The sequence below is a fragment of the Geotrypetes seraphini genome, chromosome 9 (assembly GCF_902459505.1).
Source record: "Geotrypetes seraphini chromosome 9, aGeoSer1.1, whole genome shotgun sequence".
Taxonomy (NCBI): domain Eukaryota; kingdom Metazoa; phylum Chordata; class Amphibia; order Gymnophiona; family Dermophiidae; genus Geotrypetes; species Geotrypetes seraphini.
This window is the reverse complement of record NC_047092.1, coordinates 34,056,399-34,080,911: the sequence shown is the minus strand read 5'-3', so window position 1 is coordinate 34,080,911 and position 24,513 is coordinate 34,056,399. Positions and strand designations below refer to the sequence as shown.

The 24,513-nt window shown below is 43.7% G+C and overlaps 1 protein-coding gene across 1 annotated transcript in view; it reads left to right on the top strand.

Annotated features, from left to right (window-relative positions):
• The window catches only part of SLC26A3 (solute carrier family 26 member 3), a 50,915-nt gene that overhangs the window by 5,017 nt on the left and 21,385 nt on the right, over window positions 1-24,513 (top strand). Inside the window, exons 3-10 of the mRNA XM_033958867.1 lie at window positions 11,423-11,533; window positions 11,719-11,879; window positions 12,817-12,981; window positions 16,535-16,687; window positions 18,112-18,194; window positions 20,169-20,316; window positions 20,494-20,607; window positions 24,038-24,115. Of these exons, the coding sequence (XP_033814758.1) occupies window positions 11,423-11,533; window positions 11,719-11,879; window positions 12,817-12,981; window positions 16,535-16,687; window positions 18,112-18,194; window positions 20,169-20,316; window positions 20,494-20,607; window positions 24,038-24,115 (1,013 nt within the window). The remainder of the gene's footprint in view (window positions 1-11,422; window positions 11,534-11,718; window positions 11,880-12,816; window positions 12,982-16,534; window positions 16,688-18,111; window positions 18,195-20,168; window positions 20,317-20,493; window positions 20,608-24,037; window positions 24,116-24,513) is intronic.

Below are 24,513 nucleotides of genomic sequence, written 5' to 3'. Positions count from 1 at the left end.
CCAGACAATTGAGCGCAGCGCAGAGGTGCGCGCCGCTCAAAATTACTGTTTTTAGGGCTCAGACGGGGGGGGTGTGTGGGGGGGAACCCCCCACTTTACTTAATAGACATCGCGCCGCATTGTGGGGGGTTGTAAACCCCCACATTTTACTGAAAACTTAACTTTTTCCCTGTTTTTAGGGAAAAATTTAAATTTACAGTAAAATGTGGAGGGTTACAACCCCCCAAACCCCCCATAACGCCGGCGCGATGTCTATTAAGTAAAGTGGGGGGGTTCCCCAACCAAACCCCCCGTCGGAGCCCCTAAAAACTGTAATTTTCTTCGGCATGCGCCTCCGTCTTGCGCTCAGTTGTCGGCCCGCGCCTTTGTCTTTCGCGCCATTGTCTATGAACCCTTCTCTAGTCATGCTGAGCTGCAAAGGCTGTTGGGGGAGCCTTGTACTGGATTTTTGGAGAGAATGGAACAAATGAGTGGTCAAGAGATGGGGCTGTTGAAAAAGATTAGAACTGAAGAATGGGAGAAAATGTGAACGGCTTGCTGTCAGCTGAGGAAAAGAACCGTCAAATGGCAGCATTTACTTGATGGTGCTTTGGGAGGGAAGGGGGTTCCTCTCTCAGCTGCTTTGGGGCTTGAGGGAGGTGGGGTTCACGGCTCAGGAGGACTGCTGCCGCTTGTAGTTCTTTGGGGCTTGAGGGAGGGAGGTTTGCAGCTTAGGACCGCTGCTGCTGGTGGTCATTATTTTTTCACCGGTGATTTTTTTTTTTTGCCGATTGGTTGAGAGTGCTAGTTAACTGAAACCCGGTTAACTGAGATTCTACTGTAAATAAAGTTTTCCTTTGGAAATCAGGGCCAGGATGGAAAGGTTCATTGATTCCTGTGCATGTGCCAAGTGGAGGGGAGTTTTCAGCCCAAGGAATTTACCTTGTTGACTAATAAATTACTTATGTAAATTCCTTGAATCAACTGACCTAATACTGCCTCCATGCTGCCTATTTCCTTTCAGAAGAGTTAAAAAAAAAAAAAAACAGCTAAATATTTTGTTGTCCCATTTGTAAACTTTTTTTTTTCCACTTGCACAACTTTGTCATTTTATATCGTGCCCTTATTGCCCTTAAATTTCACTCTTTTGAGCAGTCCACCCTTGAATTCTTTGTGTAACCCGGGTCTCCCACTCCCGTTCAGGCACGAAAGCCATCTAGCTCTTCAGGTCGAGGACCCACGACCTGGGGTTGCACAAAAAGAATAAAGTCTATCACTCTCTTGAGCTTGGCATAGGCCAGAGCCGGATGAAGATCAGGTAGGCCAGAGAGTCGCAATCCCGGGGTCTCAGTTGTCACATTCCATTCTCACTCTATTCTCTTATCAAAGGAATCAAGCTGAGACCAAGGTGCAATTGATAACTGTATCTTTTACTTGAACTTGATTGCAACATCAACGTATAAACTATTTACAATTCTTTCTGGTGTGTGTACTGAAACTGGTTTTACAACTGGCCCATGATAAAGTCACTGTACGAAAACACTTCTATTACGTTTCTCAACCTCTCCTGTCCTTCATACATGTGGCGAGCCACTTCTGGGTCCCACACCCTCTTTCCTCATCCTGGGACCACTCTATCTTTCCCGCCAAGCTGAAACACTCCGCACAAGCTCTGCAAAAACCAGGGGCTGTTCACTCACGGTTTTCCTTTCTGAGATGGGTCTCTGCACGCTCCTTACTCCGTCCTCGCCTGGTGACCCCCTCAGAAAAGTAAAGTCCTTTATATCTTCTCTCAGTAAAGCTCTCCAGGTTCCACTTTCTCTCCTCTGTTGTCTGCTCTTCTGGCTAGGGTTACCAAACGTCCGGATTTCCCCGGATGGCTATTCAAAATCCGGCACTTTGTCCGGGTTTTGAAAAGCCTCCTCAAATTGCATCAGGCAGGTAGGAAGTCCGCGCATGCGCGAATACCATGCGATGACATCACACGCATGTGCAAGTGATGTCACTGCGTGGCATCTGCGCAGGTGTGGACTTCCTCCCTGCCCGACAAGAACAGGTAGTGGGGGGTGGGGCTAGGGCGGGACTGGGGGTGGGGGTGAGATTAGGGTGGGGATGGGCAGAACTAGGCGGGTCTAAGGGTCCAGATTTTCCGATTGGAGAATCTGGCAACCCTACTTCTGGCAAACACTCTCAGACTTTCCCTCCCACAAGCAGTCAGTATCTCAGGATTCTCCCTCAGTACTAGGCCTCTGGTTGGAGATCAGGATAACCAAAAGTCTAGAACAGGAGTGTCCAACCTGCGGCCTGAGGGCCGTATGCGGCCCCGTGTAGTATTTTGTGCGGCTCCGGTCAAGGGCGATGCAGTGTTTTCCTCTGCTGCTCCCGGGTGTTTACCGTCTTGTGGCTCCCTCCTGTGTCTTGCTGCAGCGTTTGTGTGGCCCCAGAAAATTTTGGGGGGGCCAATGCGGCCCAGGAATGCCAAAAGGTTGGACACCCCTGGTCTAGAACTTACTCCTAACTCCCCTTGTATACTGTTCCCCCTCCCCTTCAGCTAAAAAAAAGGGGCCTCCATCTCCTCCCACTAATCTCCGCTATCCACAAGCAATGACCACCTAAAGAATACAGTGTCTCCTGCTCTGTAGCAAAGGCATTCTTGGGGAGGGAGGGGTCACATCTGTTTTATATTTAAATCTTTTTTATTAAGCAGTGACAACAGCAGGTACAACAATAGTAGAAAACCAGGTTTACAATTTCAACCAACCGCAGAGGACTGGACTCTGATGTCCTCCACGATCAAAAGCAACACCCCAACCCCACAGAAAGAAACCCCCACCCCCCTTCCCCTCCCACCCCCACCAAGAAAAATGGTACAACTCCCAAACAGGGAAAGATCAATATCAGACAGGTAAACTTAATTAGAGGTGGAGTCTGTTCAGGATACGCTACAACTCTCAGGGGACAAAATGTTCAAATATGGAGTCCAAGTGTTGACAAAGTCTGTGCTCCAGCGGCGAGAAGAACAGGCCAAACGAGCCTTCCAGCCCATAAGTTCATGAAGTTGATTCCTCCAATGCCAAAAGGAGAGGGGTTCAGAAGAGAGCCAGCAACATAAGATACATATCTTCCCCAAGATAAAACATTTACTAAGAAATAGTTTTTCTGAAGAAGTATACACAGAGAGTAAAGAAAACTGGACAAACAACATAGAAAGCACTGAGACAGGTACAGGAACTTGCACTAGGTCATGTAAGAAGGATGCCAGCGCCTTCCAAAAGGCCTGAATCCCCTCACAACTCCAGATACCATGGAAATAAGAGTTAATCTCTACAGAACAATGGACACATAGTTGAGTGCCAATACAACCCATATAGTAAGCCCAACTGTGGGAAATATAGGCCCACAGGACAGTGCGATAGTGACATTCGAGCAATTCAGCACTATAGACCAGACCCGCAGTACGTTTCAAGATCTTCAGAAAAAATTGCCCCCAAGTCTCTGCCCAGGTCATGCTGCCAAGCTTCCAAAATCCCGGGAAAAACCCTAGGGGAGTGAAGAGCCATAATCTGGCTATGAAAATAAGAAATGGAGACCCTAGTATCTTGATCTGCTGTCAAAAAATCACAGAAACGGGTCCCAAAATCCCCCCTCAGGGAACTCCCCGGGAGAGAGGCCACATAATGTCTGAGTTGACAATAACATCTGTTTTGTACCAGAAGTAATGGAGAGTGAAAATGACTTGTCTGGCTTTGTTGATTCTCAGCCCACTGCCTCAGAGCTGCCAAGTTTCCCAGCTCCAGGAGGGAGACTTTTTGGTCAGACCTAGTTTTGAACTTAAATCCCAATTCAATGTTGTGTTTATAGTCCCTGATACCACCAATTGAAAACAGCAGTTCAGGTCCCATAATGTACCAGGATAGGGATGCAGAAATCAAGAACTGAGTTTCCCTTTTGCCTGAGTAACTTGGCTGCTCAGATGTACCAGTTTGTAGTTTAATAAGCATCCAAATAACTTAAAAACAGCAACCCACAAAGAGTGTATACAGTCATAAGTGACAAAACCAAATAATGTATAAAAATTTAAATGACTTAACATGGGCTGTGTTTCGACAAAATAAAAATGCCTTCCTCAGGGGTCTTATAGGGTCCTTGGCTCCAGAGGAAAGTTCTCTTTGGCGCGATGTAAGTTCTACGATGAGCATTAGCAGTAAATTTGACGGTGTCAGGTCAAAAGCTCGCCGGGACAAAGGCGCGCCCAGACAATTGAGCGCAGCGCGCACCACCACGCCGCTCTAAATTACTGTTTTTAGCGCTCCGACCGGGGGGCGTGGGGGGGAACCCCCCCACTTAACTTAATAGACATCGTGCCGCGTTGTGGGGGCGTTGTGGGGGGTGTGGGGGGTTGTAACCCCCCACATTTTGCTGAAAACTTCACTTTTTCCCTGTTTTTAGGGAAAAAGTTCAGTTTACAGTAAAATGTGGAGGGTTACAACCCCCCATACCCCCCATAACGCCGGCGCGATGTCTATTAATTAAACTGGGGGGGGGGTTCCCCAACAAAAACCCCCGTTGGAGCCCCTAAAAACTGTAATTTAGAGCAGTGTGGCAACGCGCGCTGCGCTCAATTGTCGGTGCGCGCTTTTGTCTTTCGCGCCGTTGTCTATGAACCAATTTGACAGACTACGATTATACTCCACATAGCCTGTGAGGTTAATTCAGGTCATTGTATTCATACAACTAACTCATTTGAAGAAATTGCATCAACTGTAGAGAAGAATATTTAGAGACACCATAAGAGAGAAACATAAAGTTGAGAGAAACAAAGAGGCATATCATAAAAGCAAACACAAGAGAAGGATGGCTAACGATGTAAAACGAATTGACAAAGATCTCATCAGGTTTTAACAGAAGAATGACCTAGAGAAGGGCCACAGGTAACTAGCAAAATGAAATAGATGCAGCACCAGTCACAGATGATGTTTCTGAAGAACTTGCAGGGTTGAAAGTGGACAAATCCAAGGGACTAGATACTGAAAAAGCTCAGATAAGTTCTTATGGGTCCCTTGAAGAATACGTTTAACAGATCTCTGGAGATGAGAAAGATTACAATCAGTGGCTTAGCGTGGGTGAGAGGCGCCTGGGGCGATGACACCCCTCCCTTGTCTCCACCTCCCCTTCCCCAATCTTCCCTGCTGCACATGTCCCCTTCCATTCTCCCCACCATCGTTTCCACCCCTTCCCTAATCTCCCCTGCTGCGCCTGTCCCCTTCCCTTCTCCTTCCCCGCCCTTGTCTCCACCCCCTTCCCCAATCTCCCCTGCTGCATCTGTCCCCTTCCCTTCTTCTCCCCCGTCCTTGTCTCCACTCCCCTTCCCCAATCGCCCCTGCTGCATCTGTCCCCTTCCCTTCTCCTCCCCCGCCCTTGTCTCCACCCCTCCTTCCCCAATCGCCCCTGCTGCGCCTGTCCCCTTCCCTTCTTCTCCCCCGCCCTTGTCTCCACCCCTCCTTCCCCAATCGCCTCTGCTGTGCCTGTCCCCTTCCCTTCTCCTCCCCTGCCCTTGTCTCCACCACCCCCTTTCCCAATCTCCCCTGCTGCACCTGTCCCCTTCCCTTCTCCTCCCCTGCCCTTGTCTCCACCTCCCCTTCCCCAATATCCCCTGCTACACCTGTCCCTTCCCTTCTCCTCCCCTGCCCTTGTCTCTACTACCCCCTTCCCCAATCTCCCCTGCTGCATCTGTCCCCTTCCCTTCTTCTCCCCATCCTTGTCTCCACCCCTCCTTCCCCAATCGCCCCTGCTGCGCCTGTCCCCTTCCCTTCTCCTCCCCTGCCCTTGTCTCCACCACCCCGTTCCCCACTCTCCCCTGCTGCGCCTGTCCCCTTCTCTTCTCCTGTACTTCTAGTTGTTCACCGCCTCAAGCAACAAGAATTTCAATGTGCTCCTCGTGACACCGTCGGCTCTCCCTATGACATCACTTCCTACGCGCAGCACCCAGAAGCGACGTCAGTGGGAGAGACAATGCGGTTGTGAGGCTAAAAAGTCAAATCAAAGAGAAAATAAACATAATATACTGTAAAAGCTAAACTGAACAAGTGGGGAATGTTTTTCAGCACATTTTGCACAACATCTTACTCGCGCACCTGTTTGTAGAAGTTTTACACTTCTGGAAACTATGGCTAGGGCAAAAGATGTTCTATTTCCAAACGGTGCAACTTTCAAATCAGCATGTAGGCCAGAAGATGCAAAGTATCCCTGGACCTGCAAGCACCATGGGTGATGAGAAAACTGATCTCCTCATATGTTTTTGATTTTATAACACAACTGACTTCTCTAACCTTTGTGACTTTGTCAATAGAAGGTTTATTGGTTTTGCATTTTTTTTTTTAATTGTCCAAGAAGACTCACTCCAACAGCTTTAAAATGCACTGGGTTTACAGCTTGATCCATCCGTATCAGCAACATTCCACGCCATCGGCAAATATCCATATCATCGTAACAGTGTTCTTCTTCTTTGTAAAATGCTCACCAGCATTAACAACAGAGATACCCAGAATTGCTGAGGATATGATAAACAAAGTTACAGATAAGTAGAATGATCCGAATGTATGCAAACCTAGGATGAAATTGCAGACAAATGTACAAGATACAGGCAAAGTTTATTTTGAACCAACAGATTGTTGCGTACAAATGAACCACTTTTTACAAAATATGGGACCCAACACGATCCGTGTTTCGATCAACGCGTCTTCCTCAGGGGTCCCATAGGATGGTGGTTACTAAACACATGCAACAAAAATGCCTGATCTGTACGCAGTGTGCTCTGATGATGAAAATATGCTACTTCAGTTGTTTTTGGCAGCATATTTTCATCGTCAAAGCACACAGCGTGTACAGATCAGGCATTTTTGTGTGCGTATGTTTGGTAACCACCTTCCTATGGGACATAAGAACATAAGAATTTCTGATGCTGGGTCAGACCAGTGGTTCATCGTGCCCCGCAGTCCGCTCGTGCGGCGGCCCTTAGGTCAAAGACCAGTGCCCTATTTGAGTCTAGCCTTACCTGTGTACGTTCTGGTTCTGGTTGTCTAACCTTGTCTTGAATCCCTGGAGGGTGTTTTCCCCTATAACAGCCTCCGGAAGAGCATTCCAGATTTCTACCACTCTCTGGGTGAAGAAGAACTTCCTTCCATTTGTACGGAATCTTTTCCCTTCTAACTTTAGCAAGTGCCCTCTCGTTCTCTTCACCTCGGAGAGGGTGAACAATCTCTCTTTCTCTACTAAGTCTATTCCCTTCATTATCTTGAAGGTTTTGATCATGTCCCCTCTCAGTCTTCTCTTTTCAAGGGAGAAGAGGCCCAGTTTCTCTAGCCTCTCACTGTACGGCAACTCCTCCAGTCCCTTAACCATTTTTGTCACTCTTCTCTGGACCCTTTCGAGTAGTATTATGTCCTTTTTCTTGTACGGCGACCAGTGTTGGATGCACTATTCCAGGTGGAGGTGCACCATGGCCCGGTACAGCGGCATGATAACCTTCTCCAATCTGTTTGTGATCCCCTTCTTAATCATTCCTAGCATTCCGTTTGCCCTTTTCGCCGCTGCTGCACATTGTGCGGACGGCTTCATTGACTTGTCTACTCCCAGGTCTCTTTCCTGGAGGGTCTCTCCGAGTACTGCACCGGACATCTTGTATTCGTGTTAATCGAAACACAGACCGTGTTGGGTCCCATATTTTGTAAAATGTGGTTCATTTGTACGTAACAATCTGTTGGTACAATATAAATTTTGCCTGCATCTTGTACACTTGTCTGCAGTTTTCTCTTTTGGTTTTGGTTTACCGCGTGTTTAGTGCGGATCTTTTGGATTTTCTTGTCTTTGTAAATCTAAGATGAACATAGTACACGATGCTAGTATTATATGTGTATATACATAGGATGATTGATTATGGTATAAACGTGTCTGCATTGAAAACCATCTCAGAGAACGCTAACTCTGTATTGTAGGGTGTTGCAAACTTTTTGAAGCCGCAGCTCAATAAACGCGGATCCGCGGCTAGAGGGCATCTGGACATGCGCGAACGTCGATGTGATGGCATCACGTGCATGTGTGATATCATCCCATCGACATCTGCGCATATCATCACATCGACGTCTGCCCTCCAGATGGGGCCCTGAGCTTGCTAACCCTGGGAGGAGAGGTACTGGCACCGCATGACTGCCGACAGGACGTGCCTCTCGCCATGAGAAGCACGTCCTTTAGGTAGTCAGCTGGCGCTGGCAGCTCTCCTCCTCACCACACCCTGAATCTGCTGTATTGTAACACCTTTACAAAAGCTCATGTAAACCGCTCTGAATTGACTCCCCAGTCATTAGAAGTGGTATAGAAGCTCTCAATAAACAATTATTATCAAAAGGTTGGCATGTCATCATCATAAGTCTTTAATACGTTCCAGGATAAAATAGTGAGGCTTTAATCAAATCAAAAACAGGTGAATTCTAGAAGGTGGCGAATGAGGAAAGGGGAATTTTACACTGAGCCTTTTTAGAGTTAGTAAGTGACATGGATTGTGTATTTGGTTTATTTGGGTACTTAAAATGTAAATAACATTTACATATTATGCATTTTCCTAGCTGATAACTGAATTGATCCCTTTTTACATCATCTCTCTTTCAAGGCTTTCCTCACCATCCTTCTGTTTTGTCCCTTATTTGTTTTATCTGTTTCCTTTTCTTTTAATGTGTATTTCTCCCACTTTCCTCTTGTTTTCAAGTATGTCATATGTCCCAGTCAATAATAAGTAATTAAATGTCCTCCCCTTTTTATATTTTATATTGTAAAACGCTTAGAATTATGATTAGTGTTTTATCAAATTTTAATAAACTTGAAAATTGAATTTCATATATTGCAAGTATTATATTTCAATTGCACTTGAGTATTTAAATTAAAATTTTTTTAAAAATGTGAACAACACAGATATTGCTATAGATCGTCTAAAGTTAGGCACACATAGGATAATGTGTGTTAAATGTGAATTTTATATCAGCTATTGTACATGCAATTGACATGATAGAATATTAACATAAATCTACACTTTAACACCTAACTTTCTCCCCCTTTTACAAAACTGTAGTGCGTTTTTTAGTACCAGCTGTGGCAGTAACAGCTCCAACGCTCAAAGGAATCCTATGAGCGTCGGAGCTAATACCGTCGAGGCCAGTGCTAAAAGTCACGCTATGGTTTTGTAAAAGGGGGAAGGGTTTAGGCGCAAGCCCTTATGCTAACTCAGGGCTCCTTTTACAAAGGTGCGCTAGGGCCTTGACGCACGCAATAGGGTGCGTTAAATTCCTGAGCTCGCTAGCCAGTACCGCGGTAATTATGTGCATGCGCTAAAAGCCCTAGCGCACCTTCGTAAAAGGATCCCTCAATGTCTGGTAGAAATTGTTTGCACATAGGCAGTTTTTATTTTTGGAGGTGGGGGGGAATTCTATAAACAGTGCCTAGGTTGGGTAGTGCCCAGTGGTGCCTAGCCAAATGCCGTGCACAACTCCAAATTGACTAGCATTTTAATTGAAAATGCCATTAAAAGTCAATTAAAAACCATTAACTTTGGTTGAAGGTCTGCGCAGAATTCAGCATGGCAAGTACCGATGCCTAAGTCAAGGCGCCTAACAGAAAAGTGGGTGTAGCTAGGAGCCGGAGAATAGGCATGGTAAGACTTAGGCACCAGTAAATTAGGCCAGGAAAATGCCATGTCAAAAAAGTGTGTGAAGACAGCAGCCCGCAAACATTGCAACCAGAGATTTCTGTTTCCCGCTATAACATCTTTCAAGTAACACTTAATTGACATCCACTGTGTCGTCAGATAAAAGCACTGATCGCTTGTGAGGCTCAGTAATAACTCATTTACAATCGGCGTTCAGACTTCTGAGGCCGGGCCTTTTGGGACAAAACATGATCGTGTCGAGTCTTATCTAATACAATAAAACCCTTACCCGCTGCATGCGTTGAAACGGCGTGATCCCTGTCGCCGTGATTTCTGCTTCCGCGGCCATGTTCTATGTGCGGTGCGTGCAGCGCGTGCGTGGCAGTGGAGTCTGTGGTGGTTTGATTTGCGGCGCATAAGCGAAGCCTGCAGCGCCGATTTTATCCATTGCCGATGTCATTTCCTGTCAATGGCTGTGTGAGACCCAGGAGGAGGGGGGGATGAGAAACACTACTGATGGCTGGTCTACTATAAGACAGGAGGAGCAGGGAAGGGGTGCTGCTGGACGGGCGAGGTAAAAGTAAGGGGAAAGAGCTACTGCAGGACAGGGAGAACGGAATGGGTGCTGCTGAACAGTGGGAGGTAAAAGGAAGGGAGAAGGGCTACTGCAGGACAGGGGGAGCAGGGAAGGGGGTGGGTGCACAGGGAAAGGGGGGAAATGCTGCTGCTGCTGCACAGAGAAGGGGGGAATGCTACTGCTGCACAGGGAAGTGGGGGGAATGCTGCTGCTGCTCAGGGATGGGGGAATGCTGCTGCATAGGGAAGTGGAGGAATGCTGCTGCTGCTGCTGCACAGGGAAGTGGGGGGGGGGGGGAGAAGGAAAGGGGGCCAGGGAGCAATCTTGGTTTGCTTGGGGGGGAGACAGATGGAGGCCATGGAGAGAGACAGAAAGACAGGCAGGCAGCACATGAGAATGAAAGACAGACACACCGAAAGACAGCGGGCAGGGAGAGAGACAGACAGAAAGACAGACAGCGGGAGGGAGAGAGAGAGAGAGAGATAGAAAGAAAGAAAGATAGACAGTGGGAGGGAGAGAGACAGAAAGAAAGGAAGAAAGAGACATGGGCAGGGAGAGACACAGAAAGAAAGAAAAACAGACAAACATATTCTAGCACCCGTTAATGTAACGGGCTTAAACACTAGTTTACACAATAAAGCAACTGAGCACCAAAAGTCATCTTTGTTGTTGTATCTTGCTTTCCAAGTTCTGGGAAGGCGGTATCTCCTGTTTCTCCAACCCATTTTTTAGCACCATTTTTAGCAGCCTTAAATCTAAAATGGGTGTGCAAGTTTCTAGAATTTATTTATTCTCCCATGGGAGCTCAGAACAGTTTACGTGAATATATTCAGGTGTTCAAGCATTTTTCCCATCTGTTCCAGCAAGCTCACAATCTATCTAATGCACCGAGGTAATGGGAAGATAAGTGGCTTGACCAAGGTCACAAGGAGCAGTGTGGGTCTGAATCCACAACTTCAAGGTGCTGAGGCTGTAGCTGTAACCACCGTGGCAAATTAAGTAGCTTATGTGTGACAAAAAAAAGGAATAGCTTAAATGAGAGTGACAAAATGTTTGGTTTTTTTTTAAATGAGCACAAAACAACCTTTTTTTTTTTTTTTTTTTTTTGCTATGCTCAATCCCACTTGATGAATTCACACAATAAATTTGTGGACATTTTTGCTCATTAACAGGTCTGGCATTTGCTTTGCTGGTCAATGTTTCTCCTGGGTATGGACTCTACGCAGCATTCTTTCCAATCATAATCTACTTTTTCTTTGGAACATCCAAGCACATATCAGTTGGTGAGTTCAATGTCAGTGTTTATGGATCTAATAGCTGTCGCCTGTTTCATGCCTGACCAAATGCTTTCAAAACAATCATCTGAGTGAATCTGAAGTGCATAATATCCAATGGGATTACAACTATGACATTTGGAAACATGTCGGGGCTGTTTTCTATCGTTCATGCAGCTTTTGGTGTTCAATAGGTCCCTTTCCTGTTTTGAGCTTGATGGTAGGACAAGTAGTTACTCGATTAGTCCCAGATAATGTCTTGGAAACGAACACTACTTCAGCTGACGGCCTAACTGTGGAGGAACAGAAAATGATGGTGGCGGCATCTGTAACTGTTCTAGCTGGGATATTTCAGGTTGGTATTTCAATGGCAACATAATTGCTCAGAAATTGGACTTCTCTGTTACACACATGAAAGTCTTTCAGTTCTCACTGTCTCAAGCGGTAAAAGCAGTTCGCTTAGCAGGGTTTAAAAAAAAAAAAAAAAGGTTTGGCCAAGTTCTTAAAAGAAAAGTCCATAAGCCCTTATTAAGCTGGCCTTGGGAAAATCCATTGCTTATGCCTGCGATAAGCAACATAGAAACTGTTTTATTCTTTTAGGATCTTGCAGGTTCTTTAGGAGAATACACTGCCCATGTCTGTTTGTATAAGGACTGCATTAGCCTAACTGAGGCCTGTGAATCAAATTCTGACTGCAACATAATCATACAGTGATGGCTACTACAAGACTTCTTTTGTCTTTCCTGAGAGTCTCTCCTCTCTTCCTCGGACTCCAAGCTGATGTTTCACAGCTGGCTCCTGGATAAGATTGTGTAGATAGGATGGCTCTGCTCCACTGTGTTTGTAGTGGAAGGCTGTCTTGGTTACCATATGGCTCCAGAAAAAGGAGGACGGATTGCAAAAGAAAGAAAATATTGTAAAATAATTTATAAAATAAAAATCAAAAAAGTATGAAATTAATAAAGTATAAGATGGATCAAATGACGATCTAAGCAGTTATTCTTTAAAGAGATATGAAGGATTACTGCATCCATAAATAGTTGAATAAAATATTCTAATAACTGACTAAAATCGCACATTATTTATGGTGATAGGTGTGTATATATATAAGTGTGATTATTCAGTTACATAGCCAAAATTGGAAGTATGTATTTATATAAATATACAGAAGGAACTGACTGACACGTGCAGAATCAGGACACCTTTTTGGTAAGCATGGCTGCTACATGGAGTTTGAGGTGGGCTCTTGTCCGCTCGTCAGATAATTGTTTATAATTCTGTTTATTTTTCAGTTGGCGTTAGGAATACTACAAGTTGGATTTATAGTCATCTATTTATCGGAGTCCTTAGTCAGTGGCTTCACAACTGCTGCAGCTATTCATGTTTTGGTGTCACAGCTGAAATTTGTCCTTGGCCTTCCCGTTCCTGGACTTAGTGGACCGCTGTCAATTATTTATGTAAGCAACTTAAGTAATAAAGAAAGGCCATTTCCGGGATCCCCCATGGAGGTTACAGCTCTCTGGGCGTACAAGCTCATTTTCAGAGGGAAATTCGTCATTGACGTTTCCTTTGAAAATCGGGGGCGGGGGCAGTGAAAGATAAGAGTACTTTGATACCTGTATACTTTACAGCTATACATAGAAGAGTTTCAAAATGAAATCACCAAGCCTACTTTACTCTGCCTGTCCCTTGTCAGCGTGGCTAAAAGAAGACTCTGTGCCATAAACTATGGAAACATTTACCCCCCTATCTTACTAACGCGTAACATGGGTTTTAGCGCCAGCAGTGGTGGTAACTGCTCTGACGCTCATGAGCGTCGGAGCAGTTATCGCCACTGCCGGCGCTAAAACCCGTGCTACACGTTAGTAAAAGAGGAGGTTAGACACATATGTAAGGGACAGTTTTCAAAATATGACTTTTTTAAAATGTGTGTAAATATGTTTACTCATATATAAGAATTTTCAAAAATTGTTCTTAAAATTTATAGAATATATAGTCATATGCAAAAAGATGAGGCCAACATTCTGTAACGTACTGAAGAAGCCATCAAATACTGGATATCTAAATAATTTTATGTGCCATACTTAAATTGGATGCAAAACAAATGTTCTGAAATAGTAATCACAAGAAAAAAAAATTCCACCCTATATATACAGCATCAAATGGCCTAGAGGTGGCCAAGAGAAAATGAAGTCAACCAGAGTTTGTATCAAGATATCTTGAAAACCTGACTGGCTGGGGGGTCCCCCAGGACAGGTTTAAGAACCGCTGGACTAGAGGAATATCAAGTGGCTATTTTCCAAAGTATGGGGACCAAAATTATGGAATGGTTTGCCTCTGACTTTGAGATCTATAACATCTATAGATTTGTTTAAGCAAGAAGTGAAAATGCTGTTTTGACCGGCATATGGAGATCATGGTTTAACAGTCTGACTCAAGGTGTATTTCTGTTAATGTATATACAGTATATATATATGAGCTGTGTGAGAGCTGCATCAATAACTAACGAATCAGCAACATTTTTGTTTGTTTTATTGTTTATTGGTCTTTGTGTAAATTTTTTATTATGAATGCTTCAGATGTAAGCTCCTGAGAACAATTTGGATTGTGCAAGTTATAAGAATTTGAAATAAATGTTACTATTCTATAAATGTGTGCACTTGACACTTTATAGTAAGCAAAAAAAAAAAAAAAGAAAACCCAACTACGACCCTACGTAAGTCTACACAAAGAGAAGAAACGAGTAAGGTCTAAAAGATGACTTCAGCCCCGGACACAGAATCCAACAATCCAGATTTTTTAATGTCATCCTATATAAATCCATAACCCAACATAGTACCATGTTTCGGTGAAAATATGCCTTCCACAGGACTTAACAATTAGATCCAATGCTAGCATTCTCTGGAAAGATTATCATTTTTATAACCTTATTCTAGCTCATTTGAATGTTTACAGTTATACACAGCATTCAATTCTAATTGTTAACATAGTAACATAGTAAATGACGGCAGATAAAGACCTGAACGGTCCATCCAGTCTGCCCATTAGTTATACCCATTAAAAATACATGATTAGATTAACTTATCTCTTCTTTAATATTTCTCGGCCGTAAACTGTAAAGTCTTGTATGGTCCTAGGTTCCAAATGCTGAAGTTGCCATCTAATCAAGCCATTGTGACATCACTGCTGAGGTTGGCTCTTGGGCATTGGTGGAATGAGGCATTATGACATCACAATCTCAGCTCTGGAATGTTGCTACTCTTTGGGTTTCTGCCAGGTAACATAGTAAATGACGGCAGATAAAGAACAGAACGGTCCATCCAGTCTGCCCATTAGTTATACCCTTTAAAAATACATAATTAAATTAACTTGTTTCTTCTTTGATATTCCTGGGTCGTAGACTGTAAAGTCCACCTGGTATTATCCTAGGTTCTAAATGCTGAAGTTGCCGTCCAAGCTCACTCCAGCCTCTCTAACCATCCTGTTTGCAGAGGATATCTACCATAAAGTATGGCCAGTAACATGTTCCAAGTTAGTGGAGTTCCCATTGATGTCTTCCCCAGCCCATCCTACACCAAGGGGTCCTTTTACAAAGCCGTGCTAGCGGTTTTATCGCACGCATCGGATTAGCGCACGCTATAGCACGCTAGCCGGAAATCTACCGCCTGCTCAAAAGGAAGCGGTAGCGGCTAGCGTGTGCGCCAATTTAGCGCATTCTATTCTGCACGTTAAGGCCCTAGCGCAGTTTTGTAAAAGGAGCCCCAAATCACCACATATGGGACATAGACTGGGAAAGCCTGTCCAGTACCCACATTAGTTCTCTAATTTACATCCTTTGTTTTCCAATTAGAGATCCTCTATGTTTATCCCACATTTTTTTGAATTCCATCACCGTTTTCTTCTCCACTACTTCCCTCAGGAGGGCATTCCAGGCATCTACCACCCTCTCCATGAAAAAAAGAATTGCTCCTGAGTCTTCCTCCCTGCAACCTCAAATTATCCCCTCTAGTTAACCCCTGAAGAAGGCACATTTTCACTGAAACATGGTACTGTGTTGGGTTATGAATTTTTATATGATGATAAAATAAATTTGGATTGTTGGATACTGTGCCTGGGAGGTGAAGTCATTTTATGGACCTTACTCCTTTCTTCTCTCACCAAATAGTAGGCACCAAGTTACAGAATTAGGGGAATGTCACCTAACTAGGGGGTATGCCAGAGATATTTAAAGAAAAACACGCAATCTTCCCTGACCCTATAGAAGGGGTGAAAGGGAGAGACAGTAACTCGGACCGTGGACACCGGGGTAAAATAACCCTAATAGAAGCAAAACTTAAAAATTGTGAAAACGTGGAGCCCTCAGTCACACAGCTCGCCCTGGGGGAGAATCGTCAAAACCCCTAGGGCCCTTAGCTGTCACAATACTTGCCCAAACGGGCAAAACTGTGAAACATCCCCGGGTTCACCCATACAGATATTTAAAAGCATCCACCCAAGCATGTAAAATGCTCATTTACATGCTCAAATGGCTTATACATTTCAACATTGACCTGGTAGAATCAAATGTACTGCTTTGTATTTTTAAGATCAACTAAAGATCACCTTCTCTTGTGGTAGCAAACAGGGCAGGATTAATTCGTCGATGGTCCCTAGGCACCCAAGTACACTGGGCCTCCTGCCCCGCCCCACCCCACCATGCGCCCAGGCAGAAACAGGAAGCTGCGTCAGAGGGAAGCTTTGGGCAAGCAGCACCACTTGAAAAAATTACAGTTCCCGTTGCCTTTCTTATCCGCGTTGCTTGCTTGTCTTACTTTCCATCGATGGGGGGGGGGCCCCCCGCGTTGCCGATCGATGCTGGAGGGGCCCATCGCCGTTTGGAAAAAACAAAGTTGATGCCCTCCTTCATCGGGCCCCCCTGACCATTTCGGGCCCTAGGCATGTGCCTACTTGGCTTATTGGTTAATCCTGCCCTGATAGCAAATGAATACGTATTTCTTTCTTATTTTGCAGACTCTGGAAAAAATCTTTAGGCAGATCACAAGCACGAATATTGCAGACCTTGTAACATCAATCATCATAATGGTCATTATCTACGTTGTGAAAGAACTCAATAACTACTACAAATCAAAACTTCCTGTGCCAATACCTATTGAGGTGATCGTGGTAAGAGGTGTTTCCTACCTTTATCGGTGATGCAAATCTTTATGGTTTCTATCATTTAAACAAACTGCTTTCACAGTTGTTATTATAGTTATTAAGATCACATGATAAGTCCCTGCCTATAAATTTATAGTACTTTTACAGTTACAGAAATAGTGGTCTTTTGGAGGTCAATTTTCAAAGTAATGTAACCCTGTTAAAAAAAGTATGAAATTCACCTCCATCTACCTAGCTCAGGGGTCTCAAAGTCCCTCCTCGAGGGCCGCAATCCAGTCAGGTTTCAGGATTTCCCCAATGAATATGCATGAGATCTATGTGCATGCACTGCTTTCAATGAATATTCATTGGGGAAATCCTAAAAACCTGACTGGATTACGGCCCTTGAGGAGGGACTTTGAGATCCCTGACCTAGCTAGATGTATGTGCTCTATTTTGCTCTCCTTAGCTGCTCCCATAAAATATCACTTGTAGTATAAGGTATGCTTGGTGAAACCCTTGCGTATTATGTAATGATGAGGGATCTTTGAGAATTACCACCGTAATGTACAAAAGTAATATTCTGTATCTTATACATTCAGTAGTATATATCAGAATCTGTCCAGCCTGCTGTTTATCTTTAACTGTAACTAGCTACAAAATACTGCATTATTTTTTAGGTTAATCAGGGGGCGGGGCCAGGGGGGTCCTGATTTTCCTAACCTGGCAACCCTAGGCTCATGGGAAGAGGGGATGTGTATGTGTGACAGAACTCTCGGTAGTCCTCAGCAGTGTACGGGTGGAGAGAGAGAAAAAAACCTGGCTGGACCTAGGAGGGAAAGAGAGGTCAGGGACACCAAAAATACCAGATTTTATAATGCCATTTTTTTGGCATAACCGGCTAGCTGGCAACCCTAGTATAGATAGATAGACTGAAGGATACACCCTCGACCACAGGGGCTCTCATTCTTCAAAATACACCTACAAAAATGTTCTTTCCTTTCTTCAGGGGCTGGCAAAAATTCCAGCTCCTGATAAATACACTCTCAATATGCCAATTTCACAGTTTTGTAAGAAAATGGCCCTCCGCTGTGGCTTTGACAGAGGCTTCTCAAAGAGATGAACCTTTTAGCTTGCCCCTTTGTGAATAATCTGCTGTCCTCTGTAAGCTGCTTCAAATGAGGGGCAGGGCAAGACTTCAGGGGCAGTGCAAGGCCGAATTCCTGACACCTATTACACAATAAACTATACAAAGAAAGAAAAGGTGCCATCAGGAGAAACCATTGTATAACTTTACAGACACTGAATATATCTGGCCATAAGTGAGAAGCAAAGTCCAAAGCAGATAAGTGTAAAAAGGCAATAACAGGCAATAAACTATTACATATTGACTTGTAAATGTAGTCTTTCAACTTGAATCTAATCTTAGTTTATCTTTTTTAATTTTACAGACTGTCATTGCTACAGGTATTTCTTATGCCTGTAATTTTAAAGAGAGATATGAAGTCGAAATTGTTGGAACAATAACAAGAGGGTAGGTGCATGATTTAAAAATTTTTTTCCAGATCGGCATTTTTAAAAACTATGGTGACTTCCTGTCTGTATTGGTTACTCAGGGGTTCATTGTGCTAAAGTGCCAAATGCCCTGCCTAGAAATGTGCAAAAATGCAAATGTTCATGCATTTTGCATTATTTTTCACATGAATTGCACTTTTGCAAAGTCACTATGCAAAAGAACACTTTGGGGTAGTATACAGCGGTGCAAAGTATGCTTTACATGAAAGCTTAAGTAAATTTGCCATTAATGATCTACTGCGGTGTAAAATCATGCAAAGCAGATCATTAATGCAGAGAAATACAAAAACAAGCATGTGAACTAGGCTTATAGGTCCATTTTTACAGAAAAAATGACTACAGCTCAAGAGCTGTAATTATATTTTCATGTGTTGGCAGCAAGAAAAAAAAGTGTCTCTTTGTGCAATGGTGGCATGTGATAATTAAAGAGCCTTTTTCTTTGAGGGATCCCAAAGCCCTGCTGACTCAGTGGGCTTGATGCTTTACCTGCCTAGCCCTGATGTCAGGCTAAAACTTTTAAAAAACATTGCTTCTCTCTCTCTCTCTCTCTCTCTCTCTTTCTCTCTCTCTCTCTCTCTCTCCCTCCCTCCCTCCCCCCCTTAGGGTGAGTTGGGCTATTGAGAGAATAAGAATTGCCATACTGGGACAGATAGAAGGTTCATCAAGCCAGTATCCTGTTTTCAACAGTGACCAACCCAGGACCCAAGTACCTAGCTAGATCCCTAGCAGTAAAACAGATGGCAACAAATTCCATTTTCTCCAGTTTGTTTTAAATCTAGTCCTAGTATTTTTGGAAAGAGTAAACAAGTGATTCACATCTACCCTTTCCACTTCTGTGCAAATCGTCTATGCGCACCAATATAGAATTTGGGGGGGGGGAGGGAGAATGTGGCACAGTGGTTAAAGCTATAGCCTCAGCACCCTGAGGTTGTGGGTTCAAACCCATGCTCCTCCTTATGACCCTGGGCAAGTCGCTTAATCCCCTCATTGTGAGCCCGCCGGGACAGAGAGGGAAAAATGCTTGAGTATCTAAATAAATTCATGTAAACCATTCTGAGCTCCCCTGGGAGAACGGTATAGAAAATTGAATAAATAAATAACTAAAATTGTTGTGAGCCTAAGTCCACCTAACTTTAGGTGTGAACACCCTGTGCAAGCTCAAAGGCTGATGTAAATGCTCACACCTAAATGTAGGTAGTTAGGAGTGTAACTCTTAGTATTCTTTAATGTGTGTGCAGAAGTGCTAGGCACGTCCTTGACCCTCCCATGCCCCTCCCATGCCCCTCCCAGGTCCACACCCCTTGCAGCTGCATGCAATAGATTTCCATGCTCAATTTATAGAATACTGACTAATGGTAGTTACGTAGTAACTGCTAATTAGTGTCAATTAACATCAATTATAGCCAATAATTGGAAGTTAATACCTATTAGTAATTAATTACCATATTTTTTGCTCCATAAGACACACTTCCCCCCCCCAAAAGTGAGTGGAAATATCTGTGCATCTTATGGAACAAATATAACAATTTTTTACCCCCTGTCGTACCTTTTTAAATCCCCCCCCCCGTCATACCTTTTTAAATCCACCTTAAATCCTGGTGGTCCAGTGGTGTATTGGCAGGAGCGGGTTTTCCGCGCTACTGCCCTTCCCTCCCTGGACGGCTGCCTCATTGTCTTGGAGCCAGCGGCACACAAGGCAGGAGTGAGCTTTTTGCGCTCCAGCCTGGGCCCGCGCCGCTCCCTGAATGGCTGAGGTCAGTTCTTGCAGGACTCGCTCATGAGACTGATTGTCTCAAACTTGAAGGCCCTTGGTACTGTTTTCTTGCCCATTTCTCAACGCCATTAACTGAATTTGGCCCTAAACATAAAAGTGTGCATACAAGCTGACGGAATTAGGGGGATAATATCTCTGCTTTGATTTCATGTCTCACAGGTTTGAGCCTCCAATAGCACCCAGCGTCAGTGTTTTTGAACAATGTGTGGCTGATGGATTTTCAATTGGAATTGTTGGGTTTGCGGTAGCCTTTTCGGTAGCAAAGGTGTACTCAATTAAGCATGACTATGTCATAGATGGCAACCAAGTAAGTAAAAACTGTAATGCAGATAAGCATTCAATGGGGAGGGAGACGGACGGTAAGAAAGAGACATTGGAGATCAAGGTCAAACGCATATATTTATAAGATTATCTGGTACGGTTAACAATTTAAACAATTTGGTTTTGAAACGTGTCATATTCTTTTTTTTTTTTTTTATGGTAGGAATTAATCGCTTTTGGCCTGAGTAACATATTTAGTGGCTCATTCAGGGGATTTGCTGCGAGTACTTCGCTTTCCAGATCAGCTGTACAGGAGAGCACAGGAGGCAAATCGCAGGTATGGAAAGCTCCCTATCAAAGTACTGTAAATGGAAAACTAACCTGCTGTATCTATTTACGAACTCATTTAAGGGCCCCTTTACTAAAGCTTAGCATGTGGTAACGAATATTAGCACACGCTAAGGGCTCCTTCTACAAAAACAAAAAATAATGAACCTCTTAAAGTAAAACACAAACTCTACAAAAAATTATTGCATGTGAAAAAAGGTGCTCAGTAAATAGTAGAATAAGTAATGTGTACAGCAGTCCTTTGTACTGTTATACTATCACTCGTGTTCTCCACAAACAGTGCTTCATAACATGTTCATTTATCATTTTTACTTATTCATTGGTCTTCAGAAGTGCCAGTATTAGCCAATTGGTTTGAGTGGCCAAATACTATGTGGTACGGTTCATAGACATAATCGCGGAAGACAAAGGCGCGCGCCGACAACTGAGCGCAAGACGGAGGTGCACGCCGAAGAAAATTACTGTTTTTAGGGGCTCCGACGGGGGGGTTTGTTGGGGAGCCCCCCCACTTTACTTAATACAGATCACGGCGGCGTTGTGGGGGGTTTGGGGGGTTGTAACCCCCCACATTTTACTGGAAACTTAACTTTTTCCCTAAAAACAGGGAAAAAGTGAAGTTTTCAGTAAAATGTGGGGGGTTACAACCCCCCAAACCCCCCACAACGCCCCTACAACGCGGCGCGATCTGTATTAAGTAAAGTGGGGGGGTTCCCCCCCACGCCCCCCCATCAGAGCCCCTAAAAACAGTAATTTTCTTCGGCGCGCACCTCCGCGCTGCGCTCAATTGTCTGCGCGTGCTTTTGACCTGATACCATGTGGCACTAGCCTCCTCATCAGACCATTATGTTTTATATAAAGTGCTTTAGTGCATTAGTGCTTCTATACTTCAGTGCTTGAATAAAGAAATAAATAATCTTTCAACTTATCTTGTTTTATGCATTTTCTGAGTTTTCCCCTTGTCAGTAGTTATCGGGAAGGGACCTGCCAAAGGGGAAACTCAGAAAAGGCAGAAAAAAAGATAAGTTGATAGATTAATTATTTATTTATTCAAGCACTGAAGTATAGAAGCACTAATGCACTAAAGCACTTTATATAAAACATAATGGTCTGATGAGTGCCACATAGTATTTGGCCACTCAAATACTGGCACTTCTGAAGACCAATGAATAAGTAAAAATTATAAATGAACATGTTATGAAGTACTGTTTGTGGAGAACACCAGTAAATAATAGAAACATGATGGCAGATTAAGGCCAAATGACCCATCTAGTCTGCCTATCTGCAATAAGCATAATCTCTTTCTCTCTCCAAGAGATCACACGTGCCTATCCCATCTCTCCAGGTAATGGTTACGGCAATCACATCATAGCACCATCCCCTACCAGCCAATATTTCACAGATGAAAAAAGAAATAAAAAAGAGAGAGACTTATCTTTAACTGATGTTCCAAGACACTCGTTAATCACCATACAGCTGGGGGTGGTGACCGTGCCATAACCAACTTCTTCAATCCTCAAATATATTCCAGTACTGTAATCCCCAAAATAGTGTCCAAAATTAATGTCCAAAACAAACACTCCAAACTAGAAGATAATCAATTCATTTTCCTCAACACGAGAACGTGTTTCACAGGCACTTCTTCAGGATGAAGAAAAGAAAAATCCCCCAGGAGAGAAAAATACCAATATTTAAAAAAAAAAAAAAAAATGTATTCATAAAGAAACCAAGAAAAGAAAAATAATAAAAAAATCAATAATCCAAAAAGTTTTTAAAGCAATACATTTCAATGAAATCATTTAAAGCGGTGAGACCGGCAAGGAGCTAGATGGCTCGCACAGCTTGCTGATCCTCATGAAATGAAAAAGACGTTATCAATAAAGAGCCACAACAGGTGGACAGATTTAAACCAGATATCAAGGGCATAAAACCTCCCAATCAATCTCCTTGTTTAGGCCATCAGGCCAAACCATATGCCAAGAATAAATTAATTTTTGTTCCTGATAGATTAGCTGGCGAGAGACATCACCCCTCCCCTTAGAAAAAAAGAATTGTCTAATCACCACAAACTTTAAATCAGTCAAACAGTGATTCATCTCTTCCAATTTTCTGACATTTTACCAGCCTTCTACAAAGCCACAGTGTCCATTCTCCCGCAGCAAATGCAACAAAGCCCATAGGAATACCGTGGCTTTGTAAAAGGGGCCCTACATGTTGTGTGCCCTATTTTATACCTATGAGCCACGGGACACCTAGCACACACTGAGCTTTAGTAAACAGGCCCTTTAAAGTAAGCCAGGGGTAGGCAATTCCTGTCCTCGAGAGCTGGATCCAGGTCAGGTTTTCAGGAAAAGCAGAGCCTTAGAGGGGATATGATAGAAACTTATAAGATTATGAAGGGTATAGAGAAGGTAGAGAGGAACAAATTCTTCAGACTGGCGGGGGAAACAAAAACTAGAGGGCACTCAAAAAAATTGAAGGGAGACAAATTCAGAACAAATGCTAGGAAGTTCTTCTTCACTCAGAGGGTGGTGGACACCTGGAACTCGCTTCCAGAAGAGGTGGTAGAGCAGAGTACGATTTTGGGTTTCAAAATGGGATTGGATGAGTTCTTGAAGGAAAAGGGGATTGAAGGGTATAATTAGAGGGATACCATACAGGCAAAATGTCTTAAATAATAGATAACTTAGAGGTCATTGACCTGGGGGGCCGCCGCGGGAGCGGACTGCTTGACATGATGGACATGATGGCATGATGGTCTGACTCGGCAGAGGTGATGCTTATGTTCTTATGTTAGTTGGATTTGCATGCACTGCCTCCTTGAGATGCAAATCTATCTCATGCGTATTTATTGTGGATATCCTGAAAACCTGATCTGGCTCCAGATCTCGAGGACCAGAATTGCCTACCCCTGAAGTAAACTATACTTCTCTGTTGGAATATATTTATATTCAGTTCGTTAGCATACCTTTAATACGTATTTTAGTTCATGCAAAATCTCGTTAAGCTGCATTGTCAAGTGTACAATCAATTTGCACACATTAGAGAGTTCTAAAGCACATTTAAAAGTTTTATTATTATCATTAAAATAAATGCCTGATAAACCCCCCCCTCCCTTTTACAAAACCATGGAAGCAGTTGTTAGCGCAGACTGGTGCGCTGAATGCTCTGTGCTGCTCCTGACGATCATAGAGCATTTAGCGTGCCGGCCTGCGCGAAGGACCGCTTCTGCGGTTTTATAAAAGGGGAGAGGGGGAACAGAAAAAGTCTGAAAATTGTGATAAAGTCCGAAAAATCCATAAATCAATTTAACATTTTTGCCTGTGTGCATCCTTAATGTTAATGTTAAAGTCAAACCTCCATTAGCTGTGAAGCAGTATATCGAATAGTTGTTTTACAATAGAATATTTTTTTTATCATAGATCGCTGGTATCTTGTCTGCTGTAATTGTCATGATTGTCACTCTGGCCATTGGATTTCTCCTGGAACCATTGCAAAAGGTAGCACCCTCCCCCCCCAAAAAAAAAAAAACAAAATAAAAAAAAACTTATCTTTCATTCTTCTACCCTGTAGATTTCTACTTTGTGCTAGGTTCAGGGGAAATGAAAGAGAAAGGGACATTTATTGGATCCTTGGGGAGGGGAGGAGGAGGAAAGAGAGAGGGGCGATTGCTGGATCCACAGGGAAGGAGAAGAAGGAAGGGAAGAGATGTCGACTCCAGAGACAAGAAGGAAGGGAGACAGAAAGGGTAATTCTACGCATGGGGTGGAGGGATGGGAGCACAGAAGGGTAATGCTTGACGGAGGGGGAAAGATGTGAATACAGCTGGGAGATGCTGGCACATGGTGAGGGTGGCAGTAAGGATCTGTTGCTGGGAGCTGGTGGCAGATGGGGCCTG